General features: G+C 32.0%; 1 protein-coding gene across 1 annotated transcript in view; it reads right to left on the reverse strand.

Moving 5' to 3' along the window:
* Positions 1-4,899: 4,899 nt before the first annotated feature.
* LOC144843297 (carbonic anhydrase-related protein 10-like) overlaps positions 4,900-20,023 on the reverse strand; it is a 96,526-nt gene continuing 81,402 nt past the window's right edge. The window contains exons 8-9 of the mRNA XM_078700090.1: positions 7,761-7,953; positions 4,900-6,225 (exon numbers count right to left, since the gene is read on the reverse strand). Of these exons, the coding sequence (XP_078556216.1) occupies positions 6,185-6,225; positions 7,761-7,953 (234 nt within the window). The 3' untranslated portion in view covers positions 4,900-6,184. The remainder of the gene's footprint in view (positions 6,226-7,760; positions 7,954-20,023) is intronic.

Raw genomic sequence — 20,023 nt, forward strand, 5'->3', positions numbered from 1 at the left:
TCTCCCGAGATAATCGTACGAATGCTTTCACACGCTTGTTTGTCGTTTTAATGTAAAATGTAACCGTGTTTAAAAAAAGATACGCTCTTATGCCCAGATACGTAGACAGTGTGCCGTAACATCGATATAATCTTTACAGGCATTCATTTTGTCTTGTTAAGAAAACAAATATAGAACATTATTGTTTGACTATAATACATTTTGCGAAATATCAGGCAGATAAGTATCTAAAACTGTTTCGTTTTGCAGTGTCGGCCTATCTCATAATTTTATGCAGCATAGATACACTGTATGTATACTGCATAACCTGGTTTCCCCTATAATACATTTTCTCGTCTTGGATGTTACACAACCCCCTAACAGCAATCAAGAAGAATTAAAACACATGTGCAGATCACATTATGTGACAAGAATTTTTTGGTTAAATTGCTAAATATTGACTGTATAAAATATGTACTGAGGTAACATGAGCAGACCACATTATGCGATTATTTGCAGACCATTACGATCTAAAAATAAAAGCGTTGAAATTTAGAAAAAATGGCCAAATATAGACCATAACATAATTATGTATTGTTCGCAAACCACATTACATGATTCTGCGCATGCCATTTCACAAAACATAACGGTCGAAATTGGGCCATTTTTCGTAAATTTCCCTGTGATTTTTACCTTTTTAAAGTTATACTGCAATATTGCCGTATATGCACATTATATACTAGTGTTATCACTAATTAATTAATGTTAATTTCCTCATTATATCTCTCTAAAGAGACAACATTTACAAAACACAGAAGACAAAGTTGTTATCATATTTATTGAAGTGTTGTCATCATGTCAGGTATTTTAACAATAGCTAATTGTGTTTTTGTAAACTAAATTACACACAATTACAAAAAAGAATCATTCAACCAGATAAAAAATTATATCATAAGCATAATAATATTATTTCATTATTATAAGACTCAGAAACTTATGTTCACATCATCTATCCTGTGACTTATTCCCTTGTTACATATATTTAAATATCATTATCAATTGCAACTATGTTTTGTCATTCTAGGGAAGAACTCACTGACTCAAAAATCAATCATCTCAGTGGGTTTGTGCTTGGTTATTTCTGGCTAAACTTGAATTTCTTAATTTGTGGTGGACAATTAACTCTCACAATAAAAATTAAAAATACATTAAAAATACCAGAATTTCTGGTAGAGAAACAGACATATTTAGGCCAGCCCAAGGTCCAGTCCAATATTGGGAGAGTTGCATTTGAATGTCATTGTAGCCATGGTTGTAGCTCTTGTTGCACTGCCTCAAACCTATTATTTGTATTAGTTGCATCCTGCTATGACTTCACCAAACAGTAAAACAGAGGACACCTTTATGACCAAAAAATCCTTAGGGATGTTCCCTTAATAGTGGTTGATCACAGCGTGAAAATACATAGTGCTCTTTGTTCATTTCATTGAAAAGTGTCCACTTTTAATTAAGAGTGTTCCTTGAAAATGATGTGTCTCAAAGAATAGAAGGTGTTCTACTTTTATATTTAAAAATCACCTAAAAATAACACTTAGCCATGAGTTCATTATATATTCCTATACTGTATACTTTTGATGACAACATAATTATATTTTGTAAAATTATTTCATAAACATACTGTATATAACTATTTTCTTTGGATTGGGTAAGAATGAAATTATAGTTCAAATAATTATTTAAATACTCAATTACAAAACAAGAACAGAGATAAAAATTTAAACAAAATGTTTCAAATAACTTTTAGGTGTAGTAACTATAACATACTGGCTCAAATATAAGCCCATGTTTCAATACAAGCCCACACCACCACACATTAAGTAATTTTCAAGCAAAATGAATAAACCAAAACAACTATGTTATGGTTGTAGTCAATCATATTCCAAAAATGTTACCTTTTTTTATCTAACGATTGTTATATATTTTATTTACACAATATCAATAAATTAATTAAAACATGGGCTTTTGCCTGAATCAACTTTAGGTATACAATGTTGCTATAACACACTGGCTCAAATAGCCCATGTTTCAAGTTTAAACCCACACCACCACACATTGAGTAATTTTCAAGCTAAATAAATAAACCGAAACAACTATATTTTGGTTGTAGTCAATCAATAACAATTGTCATATATTTTATTTACACAATATCAATAAATCAATTAAAACATGGGCTTATGCCTGAATCAATAAAGTAACTCAAAACATAGTATTTTAAAATTCATATGTACATCTAAAACATTTTTTTAAATAAATCAAAATAATCCATACTGAAAATAAACTTATATTTAAAAACAAAATGTTTTGAATGCAAAACTGTACATACAATATAATAAATATAATATTGTTTATTGATAGTCTGTGGTAAGTTATAGAAAACATTATCACATTTATTTTATAATTGTACTAATGTGTTTAAAATTTACAGCCTAAAATTCTATTTAATTGCCACTAAGATATCAATATAAAATAAAAAGTAACATTTACAAAGTGTTTGGAATACTCATATTTAACATTTACAATTTATATACTATAAGAATCCATTCCCTAAACTTAAAGCCCCCTTCCCTACGTTTTTTAGATCTAATTTAAGATCACAAACTATATTTAATGTAAAAATAATACTATATGGTCCTATTGCGATAACTTTTTTCGTCTTTAAACGGTTAAAAATGTGAAAAATAAGTTGATTCTAATAATTATAGCGGCCCGCTATAAATCCCAAAATGCATTGCGCGCGGATTGATATTTTTGTTTTTCACCTGTAATTCGCCCACTTTTCGATCGATCGTGAGGCCAAAACAAATGGAAGACTCCTAACTTTTCAGCGAAAATACCGGGTTTTCCCCAATTTGTATCAACGGAATCTGGCAAAAATAGAAAGACAATTAATGCAGCAATTATACAACGTCAGGCTAGGTATATAGCTAGCGTATGATGTTCGTACGTTACCGATGTTTACCAGCTAGGCCTACAAAACTAAGCCTAGCTAGGCTAGGCCTAAGACCGTCCACGAGAGGTCGATCGCCGCGAGCTACTTAGGTAGTGCATTGTTTCTCACTTTTTATCACAATTTACCATAAAACGTACATTTAAGACAAGGAATGACATGGTTTAATGTTTTTAAAGTGATATATATGTATTATTTTCCAAAAAACGTCCAAAATTGCAGGGAAGGGGTCTTTAAGTTTATTTACCCAAACTTACTAGAGTACTAGTAATTAATCTCTATAGCAATGTATTTAGACAACCTACTCCAAAACCACTATGGACTCATCAAATCTTATGTCAGTATTTGTACTTGGAAGATTGGATGTTTGTTCATGTATGTGTGGAGATAATTATACCATGGAGTTATTTCTCCATGATTATACGGATAGTTGTGCTAAGGAGGTATAGTTATTCAGATAGAGATAGTTCTACATGGGACCATGGCTTGTTACCTCAACCCTAATATGTGGTGGATAGGATATATGCAATGGGGGAATGTCCAGGAACCATATATTACAAAGATATTGTTATCTAATCAAACACAACTGATAACAAATATCAGTTTATGTTCCTGTAATTTCATTTAATAGTCTTTCACTGTACATTTATTGCTTAAATGTTTTCATGGCATTTTAAAAAATTAAATGAAAATCCATTAAAGAACTAGACATCATATAAAAGCCAAGACATTTCACCAATAATATTTGACAAAATAATCCCACATGTTATGGTGGGAATACTAGAATGTCCATTATTGGCTAGTGTCTAGAATTTCCATTATTGGCTAGTGTCTAGAATTTTCGGGATTTGGCTCTGGGACAACTTGAAACATGCCTAAGTGATGATACTTGAATCTGGTATTATTTCTTAACTAATTTTTCAAATAATATGTAATCAATTTGAAAATTAAACTCTGGATTATAACTTTTTACCATCATTATAAATTTAGTCAGTTTATTATCGGTAAATTTTTATCCTGTAATGCCGAAATTCTTTTTCCATGGTTGAATGAGATGCAAATAAACAAACATCAAATTATTACAAACTTATTTTACTGTAACAATTCACTGTCAAATGTGTTTCTTTTTAAATGAAATTTAAAATATGCAAATTAATTTTCAGCTTTCAGTGATTGTTTATATTAAGAAAGGACATCTTAATTATAAAATATAATAAAGTAACAAAATCTACTTTAAAAACAACTTTGTATTTGCTTTCAACTCGGCCTGATTTTGAAAAAAAGTGCTGTGTTCCGGACATAGCAAAGTAGGTTTTAATTAACTTGTGTCCTAAAGCAAATTAATACCGAAGATGCTTTTCAGTGAATATAATATATTCGTGAAAAAAGTTCATATGTATAACAGTACTATATCCAATCATCGAAATGGCCACCGCTCTAGGCATGTTATTCAATCTTTTTGGTAAAGTTAACGACACTAAAAATAAGTACAATAAAGCACGGAGAACGTTACCTATGCAGAACTAAGCAGATTTTATACATATAAAATCACATATACACTCATTGTATACAAAATGCATCGTAATTGGAATTCACACTCTGGACTTACATTATATTGGATCAAACAAATATCTGTAGTTTTAGCTTTTGTATACTTGGTCCTTGATGGAACATAAAGCCGTTTTAAGTATTGGCAAAACGCATGCCGGAATTACAATAAAAGAAGTCTGTTCATATCAGGTGCTTGTGACCTGTTCTTAAAAGCCCTTTTAAAGTTAAAAAAAGTTCGATGAAAAACAAAATGTTTTATGTTAATTGAAAGGGAGGTTTTCCAACCTTACAAATAAATTAAAATAAGCAAAAAGCTAAATCAAAACAATAAAGTAAAATAGACAGAAAAATTAGCAGAGCTTTCAAGCAACACTAGCCCTTCATCAGTACAGTATTACTTATTACAAAACAAAAAATGTAGGTGTTTCCCAAATTGTTCCTTCAGTAAGAGTGTCATTGACTTTAGTGTTAAGAAATACATTTCCTCTCATTTTTGTTACAAGACCGTTTCCCCTTAAATGGGTGTCCTCTGAAAAGGGAGGGGTTCTACTGTATAAAGCTAAACCCCTAAAATATGATATAGAATATAGATATTATACTTTATTACAATTTTGCACAGATTTTTTATTATTTTTTAAGAATTATATATACATAGTAGTAGATACAATAAAGAACAATGCCTACTTACAGTATTACACTAGATTGATTTATTAATTATAATATTCTTTTTGGTCACCTAAAAATAAACAACATTTTTTTGGATGGAATTAAAATTATATTTATAATACAAAAGTCTAACCATTTACAATATTGAATAACATATTTACTGTATTCATGAACTTTGTTAAAAATGAGGGGCAGCAGTTGCCTTGTGGCCTACCATTTTTACCATTAGTTCACTGTCAAGACTTAGGCTTAGAATAAGTTGATCATGGTACACTGTAAATTGTGGGCTGGGACTGTAATCGAGCAATAAATTATACTTGGTGAACTACGGTGGCTACACAAATGTAAGTATATATTTATGTATTAATGTATAGTCACATAATGTTTTAAACACATTAGCCTATTGATTTCAATCGCTTCAATCCTTGCACAATAGTAATTGACAAGTTAAACAAGTAACCTGTTTCTTATTTATTTTTATAAGTGTTCTGTGCCGACTCATAAATAGCTTGATAACCTCTTTCATTCATCGTGTGCCTACAAAATATGTTCTTCACGTAAACACGTATTCACAGACTCGTAATAACCATTCCGTCCAAGCTGAGTTAACGACCATTGGATTTACCAACTGTTAAATTCAGTTTAATGTGTAGAAGTATGTTTACTGTGCAGTTTGTAAAAACTGAAATACAGCGGGTCAAACAATCGTGCAAACATGTCTGCATAGATAATGATGATCTTTAAGGGTAGAACAGACGAGATTATGTTACATTTGAAAAAAAAATGAATGAAAAACAAATCAACGCTAAAAAGAATCCTGTTGAAAGAGCGTTAGATTCGCTAAAGCTTACGATGATCACATAATTCTTGAATGAGTGAAGCCGACCTTGTTGCCAAGACAACTGCCAGCGATAAATCTTAGGTTTCTCTAGTGATGTATCAACCGAACTTTAACTACCGTAATCATCTCCACGGCAACTGCTATGACCTCGTATTGGATGGTGACATAATGCCCTCGTTTACTGAAAAACAAATGTTTGGTATTTATAATAACAATTTATTTTTAAATACATGTTTTAACGGTAGAATTTATAGATTTGCTTTCTGCATTAAGTAGGAAGATGGTCTGCTTGGGGAATTGCTAGTAAAAATTAAAAGTTATTAATGAGTTTAGTGTAACACTGTCATATCATTAAACTAACACCAAAAGTATGACAAATATATCATTTGAACAATTGTCACCAACTTTAGGTATGTTCAGATGCAATGGAATTGAGACGTAATGTCTGTAAAGAAAGTGGATTAAAGTAACGCTTGCCACGGCCTGTTTTTGTGTCAATAAAGAAGGTCAAGTGGTTAACGATGCCCTGTTAAGCGTATGATCTCGTCAGGGTATTGCACATCTTTTACAATAAATTGTTACTCTTTCAAATGTATAACTGATTGGTTTATATGTATATGAAGAAGGTGATGATTGGTGTAGTACCATTGATGCAGTATGTACGCTGCTTCCCCAAGCTTCTACCTAGTGATCAGCGTAAGGTCAGTGGTTTAGAGGTATGAACACACAGCTAGTAATCTGATTCGAGTGCCACAAAAGATTTGTACTGAGCATTCAATACGTCTAAGTAGAGGGTAAAAAAACTGACTTGTACATTGCTTTAAAAACGTATTTGTTGGCATATGATTTCTTATCAAAGCCTGTATCCAGGTGGAATTTATAGTTTGAACAAAAGTTTTAGTAAATAGGTGTACTGTAGGTCATGATAGTTGTTTGGCCAATCATAGCTAAAGCAAAAAGCTAATTCTTTGTTTAAGATAACATGTCCTGTTCTGGCTGCGAAATTTTAAAAACTAAAGACTTAACATTAGAATCATAGTTCAAATAAGTTATGTCAACTGTTTTATGCATTTCTTTGGCTGAATGATTTAGAGACTTAATTCAGTCTTTAGAACTGGAGCCCTCAGTTTGAAACCCATAGATATTTTTTTTCAATAGTTTAGAGAGATTTTTGGATAAGTTCAGTTATATTTAGAAAAATCAGCTATGTTGCAATCTCTCAGAATGTCAGAAAAACTTTTTGGGGAAAAAATTGGACACAGGCATGATCTATTCCAAAACAATATAAAGAAAGGTAGGAATAAAGAAATTTCACCTAGTAGAGGAGTGGAAGGAGTTGATCCGAAATATCAGGGAAAATCCTGCAATTATTGGAAGACATGATTTGAACTCTGGAATTTGGGATTGGAAGGAAATGATACATTATATCTAACTACTGTATAGTTTCACCTGTTTCATTTCTCTCTGTTCCCCACCTACCTTTTTCAGTTTCCAGGGAGTGAATCGCGGTAATCTTGAGTTATTGAAATTACCCAATTACTAGAGAAAAGACCGTTTTTACAGCAGAATTCTATATTTGACCCTTTGAAGAGAAATTTATGTTTTTGTCGCAATTTTTGTGTTACATTGTTACATTTGTATAATTAAACCGAATATTAAAAATATTCTGTATCTGACCTTTAACCTGATGTTTTTAATACTTTGGTGCAGACTTACCTTTATAAACCACAACACGTTTAGATACAGGACATCGTTCATCTTGATTTTCCTGCATAAATATATTTGTTCGTAATATTCTGTTACCAAGTCCAAAAGGAGGTCTGAAGTTGTTCATCATTGTACCCTTTAGCGGATTAGGTTCTGGATTTTCCTTTCGATATGTTTTAAGTTCTCGTAGACCAAGTGAAAACTATAAGAGAATTGTTGTGAGATTGAGAAATGAACGGAAATATAAGGTTTTGGTGCTATGTTATGGAATAACATAGACTGCAGAAATATGATTTATAATGGAGATTTATATAGCGCCATATCAGCAACAATAGCGCTCATGGCTTCTCCCCTAAGGGTCCATCATGTCGGTGCTGCAAATTCTTCTTCCATGACATGATCTTTTCTTTTTTTTGATGGCCTTTCATAAAACACTTTTATTAATGAAGTTCTCCGTGTTTATTGTTATTATTATACATAGCCTACTGTCACAATTAACTATACCAATGTTATTTGTAATAATTTATAAAACGATCCTACAATAACGAATCGTCTCATTACATTAAATAACACTGAAAGTATGGCAAGTCACCAATACCAAACAGATTAAAACTGAGTTTACTATATTTATATATACTAAAGTGATTTAAAATGAAGAAATTAAAGAAATGACTAAAACACATGACACAATAAATATGTCATATCATAACACTAAACAATTGAAGGAAAAAAAATATTAGTTATCTAGGCGATATCAATATTTCTGTATGCGACAACATTTCCAGACATCTATAAGAGCTTTTTGATTTGATACCTATAAATATGTCATGACGATGCACCTGATTCTTTGTACTGTCCACACATAGCATCATTATGTCCAGTATCATATAGGCAAATTCTGTAATACAGTATATCACATGTAGCACCCAATGACACATATTCAACTATTATTTAGTTGACTTTTTTATGTAAACCAAAGTGCAAAGGCCCTCCAGTGGTACGTAGGTAATTGCATATTGAGCTACTCATGCTCTGGGTCACTGGGTTTAGCCAGTGAGTGCTTATAGCCATTTACACCACTACATATAGGCCTATTATAAAAAATCTAGTAGCCGAAAGATTTCTATTTTGACTATACTTCAGCTTCCTCATCAAGCAAGTACAAATAATCTCATAAAATAACAAACAGACATTTCTCAGATTCCAATTGTTACTTAAATCATCCATAAAGTTATCCTGTATTTTCTTGAAGATGAATAATCAATGGTTTTTATAGCTCATCAATCTAGTGGTAACTTCTAAACAGTTGGGCCTATTAGATGTTTCAAATTCCAAACATAGAACTTTCAAAGTTTTGAACGGATTTAACAATCTCACTGATAGAATGCATACTTGCTAACATTCAAACAAGAAAAAGTAGAAAATTTGGCCTGTTTACATTTTCAAAATTTGTTTGCACCCAATATAATACATGATGATACAGTAACTACCAAGTCTTGCGCATTTGGCTAGAGGACGTTTTATAAAAATCATGAAAAAAGCATGTTGTTTTCATCAGTGAATGTACCTCGCGTAAACAATATAATTTTGGGAATGCATTCAATAATTTATCATTTACAATGATATGAACTGTTGCCTTCTTATTAAGCCTAGTCTACACTAGCAAACATTTGTTTACAAACTTGAGTAAACTCAGAGTTTGTCAAGAAAAGTTTTCCAAAGTTTTCTAGACCAGTTGACAAACTTCTGCAAACTGCAGAAAACTTGTTTGCAGAAGTCTACACTAGAAAACTTTAGCTCGAAACTTGTGCAAACTCTGTGATTTGCTGGTGGAATTTATGATTTATTCAACTAATAGTAATTATGTGTTCTGGTATGTCACATATCATTTACAATGGTAGGCATTTCAATTCCTTCTTAAAACTTGCGTACTGTGGAGACCCTCATTTCTTCCACTGTGTACAGCTAAACAATGTAAGTCTGCAACTGATGAGAATAATGGCCAAGTAAGTCACCTGGAATAACTGTGCTTGCGTAATGATTTACTCAAATTGGAACTTACAGTACAACCTAGGTATACTTATCCAAGTCTAATAATAATTTAACTAATAACACAATGAGAAGGAAACATTTGTAATAGATGTAAATTCTAAATTCTATTTTCCGTTCACCTACATTAAATTGTTTGATTCAAATGTCAATGTTGTAAATTGTATTTCTGATTCACTACAAGCGTCATTCAGTTGTGTAATTTAAAAATATAAATTAAAGTTTCTTGTTGCAATCATTCCCACAAGATATTACAGTATCAGAAAATTGAGAATAGGGATTATCAGGTACATGCTTTGTAGGGAGACTACAATCGGAAATGGTAATCACATGAGTATCACAGGAGTAATTTCTATAAAAAGAAAACTAGTATGCTTGCTTGTTTGTTTCAGATCAGATCCAAGGTTTGTGAGATATTGTAAAATTTAAGAATTTGGAGAGGAAGCACAATCTCATGTCCCCGCATGCACACAATGAACTAGCCTATAGGCCGTTGCAACAAGAAAGACACTAGTGTGTTGTGCATATACTCCTGGGGGAAGCATACAAACCAAACAAGCAGTTGCAGCAGACACTTTAAGACATGAGGCATTTGCGCTACCTGTTTTATTGAAAAATACTATGGACTTGACCTACAAAGATAAGATGACGCCAAAGAGGGCGCAATATTTGTACTGGTTCCCGGCGAAGGGGAACTGTTCGCGACAGGGTATGTGATAACACTGGCAACTAGTTGTCATTGATTCAAAGGTAGGAACTCTAGTGATGGGTTAGCATCCAGTACAGCTAAAATCCCTGCTAAAATTGTGTGATAAATCATGACATGTGATGGGCCAGGGACTTAAAATTTGTCATTTGCCACACTTGTGCTACCAAATCGTTAAAATATACATCATAAATGCTTAACCTCCCCATATTTTCCCACACTTGTGCTACTAGGCCTATGAAAATATACCTTGTAAATGTGGCACCTCCCCCGTATGGAAATATTCCCCCGGGCATGTACTGCAATAACAACGTCATTAAACCTGAAATAATAGGTTTTATCACTCCTTATAAATACATTTAAAGAATAAAACTAAATAAACTTTCAAATAAATGTAAAATTGCAAAACCTCAGCAACTAAATAAAGACTAAAAATGAAATAATCAAAACTTTATCAATCAACATTTTTTGACTCAATTCTTACACAAATAACCAACCTAAAATACTATAACACTGAAATTCAAATAATTTAATGGTAAAACAGCGATAGAAAAAAAAACCCATGAAGGTGTTAAGAGTTGAAATTATGACACTAGAGATCACAAAACAAAGTGTGAAAATTTGTTCTCATTAGAACAGTTACTGGCAATAAACGATATTAAGACTCCCATTAGCTACACAGGTTTCATACTTTATAATATCCAACAAACCTCTCTTTTGACATCTCATTATTTTAAAACTTTACAATTTTCATTTAAAAAAAATTGTAAAACCAGGAGAAAATTATTCATGGATGATTTATCTACTTTGTTTTAGCTTAAAATGATTTCTTTATTGAGACTTTGAATGTCTTATTACTATATGGTTCAAGGTCATTATAAATATAATATTAGTTTTCAATATGGTATTGTTACACATGCCTTAGGCAATCAGTTATATAATTATTTTTAATCACCATGACTGGAGTAACGGATATATGTGATTGTTAAACTGCTCTCGTTAATGGAGTCAAATTTAAATAAGAGCATATTTAGTTTTTAAATATTTTGGTGTTTCAGAGTTGGTTATATTCAAGCTGATGGAGTGACATTGATAGCAAAATGTAATTAAGAAAAGAAAAAACAACTTTTGTAATTGCTTTACTCAGAGATTGTTTACAAATAGTACTAATAGATGAAAAATGTTAATAAAATGGAGATTTTTGATAAGAAAACAAGTTGAATGTGTATTTTATTTATTGGCAAGGTATTTAGTTTGAAAGCTTTATCAGCTAAACAGTTTTTTCCAAAGAAAACTGTCTGGAAAGTTTAAATTATTGAAATAACATAAAAGATAATGTTTGCTATTAAAAAAACAAGCTTTTATCGGATAAACTGTTTTCATTGTGAATCCTAAATAACACATTACACTGTCTAAAAACTTTAAATAAGTTCTATAATTTTTTACAATTTGTAGATACTAAATAAATGGTAAACTAAATAAAGAACAAAAGAAAGAAAAGTTTAATACTTTTAAGTACCGGTATTAACTTTAAATAAGTTTTTATTACATCCACTAACTTGCCTATTGAACAAAGTTAACTATCACTCCATAATGACTTTCAAACGTTGACTTCTTATTTTGCAGGACACTCTGAAACTTTGTTGAACCTTAATTAACTTTCATTATAAACATTGCTAATCGATCCTTTATCATTTTTGCAATTTTTACTTTCATTCTTCATTTTTTTTTTTGTACTCAAACTTTACCCTTATTTTTTATGCCTATTACTTGTATTATTATTTATCGTAGTCCTATACACAGGCCTATTGTCAAAAAAAGGTTGTCAATGACTTAATGTTAGCGGCAGTTTTTGGCGTTATCATAAGTACCATTATTATATGTTTATTAGTGTTATTGTTGTTTTATTTATATCATTTTTTTTTAATGGGCAAAATATTACCACTGATACTGACGTTACTGATATTTTCTTTGACTGACGTTACTGATATTTTCATTGATTGACGTAACTGATATTTTCATTGACATTATTGACTTTGATTATGTTATGTTTGTATTGTTTATATTATTATTTCTATTATTGATCTTATCCCTAATGTTATTACTGATGTTTATGTTCTATAATACATAATATTAACATTATTATTATCTTAACTATTACTATTACCTATTTTATTGATACTATTATTTTATTGATGGGCCAAATATCAATATCTCTGATATTAACATCACTGATACTAATGTTATATTGGCGTTATTGATATCATCATTATTATGTTATGAAGTTGTATTTTTATTTACCATATTATTATTTTAATTCCTTTAATCCTTTTAACAACGTTTCCAAATATCATGTATTCCTATTTTCCGATCCTTATGTCTTGAGCTATATCCATTAGCACACCCCGGTCCTTAAGACCCGAAGGAATTTATTTTTCTTATTTGAATTATTTTTTCTTGACATCAATTTTTATTTTTCAATTTGAATTGTTTTTTATTGTTATACTTTTGTTTTTTGCATTGTACTATCATGTCTCATAACCACTGTAGATCAGATTGCAACACATCAAATTCCGACCGATTATCAAGTTTATTGTTTTCTCCATCTTCAATCAACCCAGATAACTTTACCTCCAATATTGACCCTGATTCACAATTTTTTTCAAATAGCAACATGAGCACCTCCCAATATTACGATCCTAATGAATTTTCTGTTAATACCACAAGTGAATGTTTCTCTACTATCCATTTTAATTCAAGGAGCATTTTAAAACATTTTGACGACATGAAACAGCTTTTAACATTACTAGATTTACCATTCGATGTAATTGGCGTAAGCGAAACATGGCTTAAGTACGATAATCCCTTGGTTCAACTCCCTAACTACCACTTTGTCTCCAATCACCGAACTCATAAAGACGGCGGTGGGGTTGCCATGTATATTCGTGATGGTCTTCAATTTGCTACAAGACATGATCTTCATCTCCATCCCTCTATTTGCGAATCCATTTTTATTGAGATTAATAGACCTAACTCTAAAAACATTGTCATTGGTACAGTATATAGATCACCATCCCTTGACCCTCTTCAATTTACGAACGAACTTGAATCTGTCTTATCAAAACTATCAAGAGAAAACAAAATTGTGTACATTCTCGGAGACTTCAATATTGATATCCTCAAATATGAATCAGACAACGATGCCCAATACTTTGTTAATTCCTTATTTAGCAATCACTACCTTCCCCGCATTCACAGACCATCTCGTATTACCAAAACTACAGCTACCCTGTTAGACAATATCATAAGCAATCAAATTGACTTTCCAAACATGAGTGGACTATTTTACAGTGACATCTCTGACCATCTCCCAGTGTTTAATATTTCATTTTTGTCCAATGTTACTACTAGCTCAAACAGGGAAGATAAATCGGCTTTTAGGAGAATTAACCCCTCTACATTAGAACACTTCCGTCAAGAAGTGGCTTCTCAACAGTGGACCAATGTATTTTATAACCAGGACCCCGATATAGCATACAATTACTTTGAAAACACACTAAAGTCCCTTTACGACAAAAACTTCCCCCTCCAATACAACACTAAAAAAGACAAAAAAATAAAATCATGGATGTCTGACGGCTTGCTCAAATCTATAAAATATAAGCAGAAATTATATGCCAAATTTCTTCACCGTCCGACTCCCATAAATGAAAAAGCTTATAAACTATACCGCAATAAATTGAATTCTGTAATCAAAATTTCTAAAGCTAATTACTTCCAAAATATATTTCACAAACATAAAAATGATATCAAGGCAACTTGGAAGACAATTAATTCTCTGATTAACAAAAACAACAGCAAACAACAATCCAATACTCGCTTTAACTGCGATGGCGAATTGACCGAAGATCAGGAGAAAATTTCTAATGCCTTTAATAAATACTTTGTCGAAATTGGCCCCACCCTTGCAAACCAAATTCCCCGTGTTACCAAATCATTCAAAGAATTCTTACCGAATCCAAATCCAAATTCAATATTTCTTAACCCAGTTGATGAGTCTGAAATAGTCAAAATAATAACTTCTTTTGAAAATAATAAATCTCCAGGTATTGATGACTTTCATACCAACCCTTTGCAAAAAAGCCGTATACGAACGTATACGATTTACATACGTTTCGTATATGTTTCGTATAGGAAGTCCATTTCGTATACGAAACGTATACGTCAATTCGGAAGTTCCTGCCCGCATAATAAACATATACGAACCGTATACGATCATTTATAAACAATTTCCTAATTATACGATCCGTATACGATCCGTATACGATACGTATACGATACGAGTACGCGTGTATACAAACTGCATCATATTACCAAGCGAAAGGGACTGTCCCTCTTTTTACAAGACGACGATAGCATACGTTTACGATGGCAGGAGCATCTTGACTTCAATAATTAGTGTACAATTTGTTTGTTGTTTTTTTTCAGTCGGTATATGTACATTAAATTCCCTATGATGATTTAGTTCATAGTTTTTGCTAATGAAAAAAATTGGTGCTGTATTTTACAAGACGTTATTTTTCTATCAAGCATAAAAACCCACCCAGGCTGTTCCGTCTTGTTTATCCCCTCTGCTATTTCTTTACCTTCGGTACGTTCCATTAATAAGTGAATCATACAAAATGTGCTGTTATTAATTTGAAAGTGCTTTAATTAATATTAATGTACTTGGAAATAAATAAATAAATATTAAATTGGACCCGCAGTATATTAAATTTAAAACGAGTAAGTAAAATCCATGAATTACGATGTAATAAAAATGTAGAATACATGTGGCTCCCTATTATATATATGGAATGATCCAAATAATTCGCCCCAAAACGTGCCTGTGTTGTGTGTGCTGCATGCATGCATCACATGGATGGATCAGATTTCATTTATTTTCAATCATCATTGTTGTTGTCCAACAGGATTTTTTTGCTACGGGTTTTAACTCGCCATAAAAAAAAATAAAAAATGGGATGTAGGCCTAGTTACAGTAGGCCAAAGTAGATAGTAAATTCGATGACTTCTAGCTAACTAGGCTATAGGCATATTGTAATTGTATAGATCGAACATGCAGTAACTAGCTACTGCAGCAGCTCTAGTAAACTAAGAGTAACTAGGCCTGGGAAAAATACGCCAAAGAAAAGAGTCTGTTACACTTATTGTGAAAATAAGCTAGCTAGCTTTCCCCCATATATTAGATTTGGTTATATTGGTTGTATTATTATATAACCTACTCTAGCTAGTAGTAAATCAACAACGGTGAAATAAAAATATGATGCATTATGGATATCATCGTTGCAGAGTTAGGGGGTGCCAACAAAACATTCAACAGCCAAAAATACAAAAAAGAAGCTCCGACGTTTTAAAGCATTTTACTATTTTAGGCATCAGAACTAATTGCTGTAAATTTCCTAGAGTTGTCACTGATGAATAAAATTTAACATAACCTACATGTAACTTAAAAAATCCAAATGGTAAATTGTACGCGAACGTAGTAAGACCAGGTAAATGTTAAATACTTATTTTACATCTCCCTGGTAAAACGGTACCCCACGCCCCCATTTTTATGCCTCCATCATTGACAGGCCAAGCGGTATTTAATCATATTTTTATTTATTTAATTCGTAAATTTTTAAAAAATCGTTAATATAAATATGTGAACCTTTGTAACTTTTTGTTGTATATGCGCGGGTGCGAGATACTATTTAATAAGATAGGCTTTATTCATATCATATGTGTTGGAGTGGTAAACAACTATGAGCCTAGTTGCGAGGATACCGCCTCGTAACTACGTATTGACGTTTTACTATAATATTGAATATGTGTTACTTAAAAAAGGATGTAATAAATTGTGTACAATATTAGTAGCTAATAGTTTTGTTGTGCCCCCTCTGTACACACGGCTGCTGGATATTCATTTTAATGAATGTAGTACGAGTCTAACTCCAAATAAAGATATAGAACACATTTTGAGAATTCAAAGTTTTGATCTTTTTCAAGAATCTGATAAACATGACTCATCTTTTTACATAATATACAGCATCAGCATGTACAATCTAATTTAATTGTCACACAATTGAATTAACAAAGGACAAGGATTTCAAATAAACTGTTACAAATAAACAATTATGAATGAAATAGTTGGGGTATTGTTGGGTCCATGGGAAATCAACAATGTTTAGTAGACTTATTTAATTTGTTATTTACAGTTGAGGGTGGTTATTTTTTAAAGACATGTTTTATGATTTCTTAATCACCAAGCAGAAATACCGCTGAGATAAATGAAAGCAATTCAATCTGTTCGCTTAACCGGGAAAAAATTGAAATTCGATATAATTGTATTTACTATAACCACTAATTTTGTTTTTTAATTTTTTTCTACGGAAGTGATCAACTTCATATTCAAAATCCGATTGTATTCATCGTTAAATAATAATTATTATTATTATATAATGTTAATGTACATATCAACACATCCCACTTCTGTTTTGGATCATGGTTTTCCTCTTCGGCATTATTTGCCAAATTATTGTTACTCCATCTCCATGCTATACTACAACACATGTCGCGGAATAATATCGCTTAACATAAACAATGTAATTTGACCACCCAAAGCTCGCACGTGGTGTGACGAATTGAGAAGATCGAACGACGCGACGTACCCGATGATATGCATGATTGGCCACCAGAGAGCCGAGTCGACCACGAGTTGCAACTGTAGGCAACCGAGCGACGCTCGGTCGTCGTCGGCGGCTGAACTTACTGACCTCTGTCATATTTTATAAAGGAAAACTGCAAACAACATCGTGAAAATGGCCCCTTGTCTTGTCCTTTCTAGGCCTACCTAGTAGTAGTATACCTGTTTAGCGTATTTTATTGACTTGCGAAAAACGTTGTTTGAATTTTAATAAATATAAATAAATATGGTCTTATGTCCTAGCTCCTAATACTACTACTAGGCTATACTAATATTACTACTAGACTAGTGGCTGGTGCTAGCTAGGCCAGAGAGCCAGCCTAGGCCTACGTATGTATTTGTTGTAATGACAATTTAAATGTTTTATTTAGCTCTATTCTACTCATTACTACTATTATAATTTATAAAATGGCCTAGTTTGTTCGTATATGATTCGTATACGTCCCGTATACGATATTCTTATCATGAATAAACAACGTATACGTTACGTATGCTAAACGTATACGACGCCAACTCTTTGTGGAGCAACAGAGTGGAAATAATGTAAACAGTGAAATCGTATACGATCCGTATACGTCGTATACGTTTTTAGCGTATACGGATCGTATACGGCTTTTTTGCAAAGGGAAGGCCATTAAATACATTGCTGACTTGATTTCCCTTCCCCTGTGTCATATTTTTAATCTTGCTTTATCCAGCGGTGTGTTCCCAGAGAGGATGAAGCTAGCGCGCGTTACCCCTATTTACAAATCTGGTCCAAAATCTGATCTTTCTAATTATCGACCCATCTCCATTCTATCCATTTTTTCAAAAGCCCTGGAAAGAGTAATTTATGACCGAATATTTTCATTTATTACCAAATTCAACATACTTTTCAACAGACAATACGGTTTCAGAAAGGGACACAACACGTCAATGGCTCTCATCGACCTGACAAATAAAATTATAGACGCTTTCGAAAACCGCCATCTTGCAATCGGCATTTTCATAGACCTTTCCAAGGCTTTTGATACTATTGACCACAGTATTCTTCTACACAAATTATCTCACTATGGAATCCGTGGATCTGCAATTAATCTCTTAAATAGTTACCTCTCCAATCGTGCCCAATGTACCAAATACTCTCACTCCATATCCACTTTTAGTCCTATCACATGCGGCGTCCCTCAAGGATCTCTACTTGGCCCCCTCTTATTTATTCTATACATCAATGATATTCACTTCTCTTCAAAGCTCCTTAATTTTTTCCTTTATGCTGACGACACTACTGTTCTTTATTCTAACAAAAATGTCCAATCCTTATTCAATACAGTCAACTCCAATTTGATAAATTTGTCCCAATATTTTGCAGCTAATAAACTTTCTCTTAATCATAAAAAATGTAGCTTCATCCTCTTTGGGACCCCACAACTATTAAAATCTATTGACTTATCAGCCAACAGAATTACCATTGACAACCATGATATACCTTGTGTTCAATCAGCTAAGTTTTTAGGTGTAGTTATGGACAGCAATCTAACATGGAAAAATCATATTAAAGAAGTAGAGAATAAAACTTCCAAAAGCGTTGGTATCATTTCTAGGTTATCCTCATTTGTACCCCTTAATATTCTTCGAACCCTTTACTGCTCCCTCATTCTTCCCTATTTGAGCTACTGTAACATTGTCTGGGCCAATACTTACGTATCCAACCTCAGTAAACTGCAAATTATACAAAAGAAGGCTATCAGGATTATATCTGGCGCTCCACCGCGGTCCCATTCTTCCCATTTATTTTCCAAACTTAATCTCCTCAAACTCATTGATATAAACATAATGCAACAAGGCAAATTTGTATTCTCCGCCCTGCATTCCACTTCTCCAAATCATTTAAACAATATGTTTATTCCGAATTTTTCTATTCACAATTACCCTACACGTTCTAGAACTAATATACACATACCTATCCACAACACCAATTATTTTCAAAACAGTATTAGATACTCCGGTCCATCAATGATGAACAGTTTACCACCCCCAATTACAAATGCTGTTTCAATTTCTTTATTTTCCAAAAAATTAAAACAACACCTAATGTTAAAGTATTAAAAAGACAACAATCGAATGTCGCAATTTGATTTATGCTGCTGAACATTGATCTACTGTGGTTTTTGAGTTTTATTTTCTGATTCTACAATTTGATTGATCTATTTTTTATCAATTTATTTATTTATTTATTTATTTATTTATTTTATTTATTTTTTTTTAATTAATTAATTAATTTATTTATTTTTTATTTTTCCTTTTCTGTGCGTTTTTTTGTCTTGTTTGTTTCTCTTTATTTCCACTCTTATTCAATTATCCATTTTATTTGCATAGGCATACCCAGCACAAGATTTCCTCATCTTCTCGGGATTATGCCTTCCTCCATAGCCAATTTTCTTAAATTCACTTTTCTGTTGTTTTATCCAACAAACATCTATTTCATTTTTTATATTCCTTACCATTTTTGTTTATTATTTTGTACTGTATTGCTATGGAGGAAAATAAATGTCTTTTGAAATGAAATGAAATGAAACTTAAAAGTTCTAAAATTGTAGACAATGTGGGAGGGAGAAAATTAGGAAACATAAGATAATAAACTAGACCTAAATTTTCTATTAAAAAAAATATTCATTCATTTTAAAGACATTTCCTATTTCTGTTAAAAAGTCACAGGGTTATAACACTTTTCTTCTAGGTAGAAAAGAACCCCAATAAAAAAAAACTTCTAAAACCAAAGATTCTGTCACA

Source organism: Antedon bifida, chromosome 5 (genome assembly GCF_963402885.1).
Source record: "Antedon bifida chromosome 5, ecAntBifi1.1, whole genome shotgun sequence".
In the NCBI taxonomy this organism is placed as follows: domain Eukaryota; kingdom Metazoa; phylum Echinodermata; class Crinoidea; order Comatulida; family Antedonidae; genus Antedon; species Antedon bifida.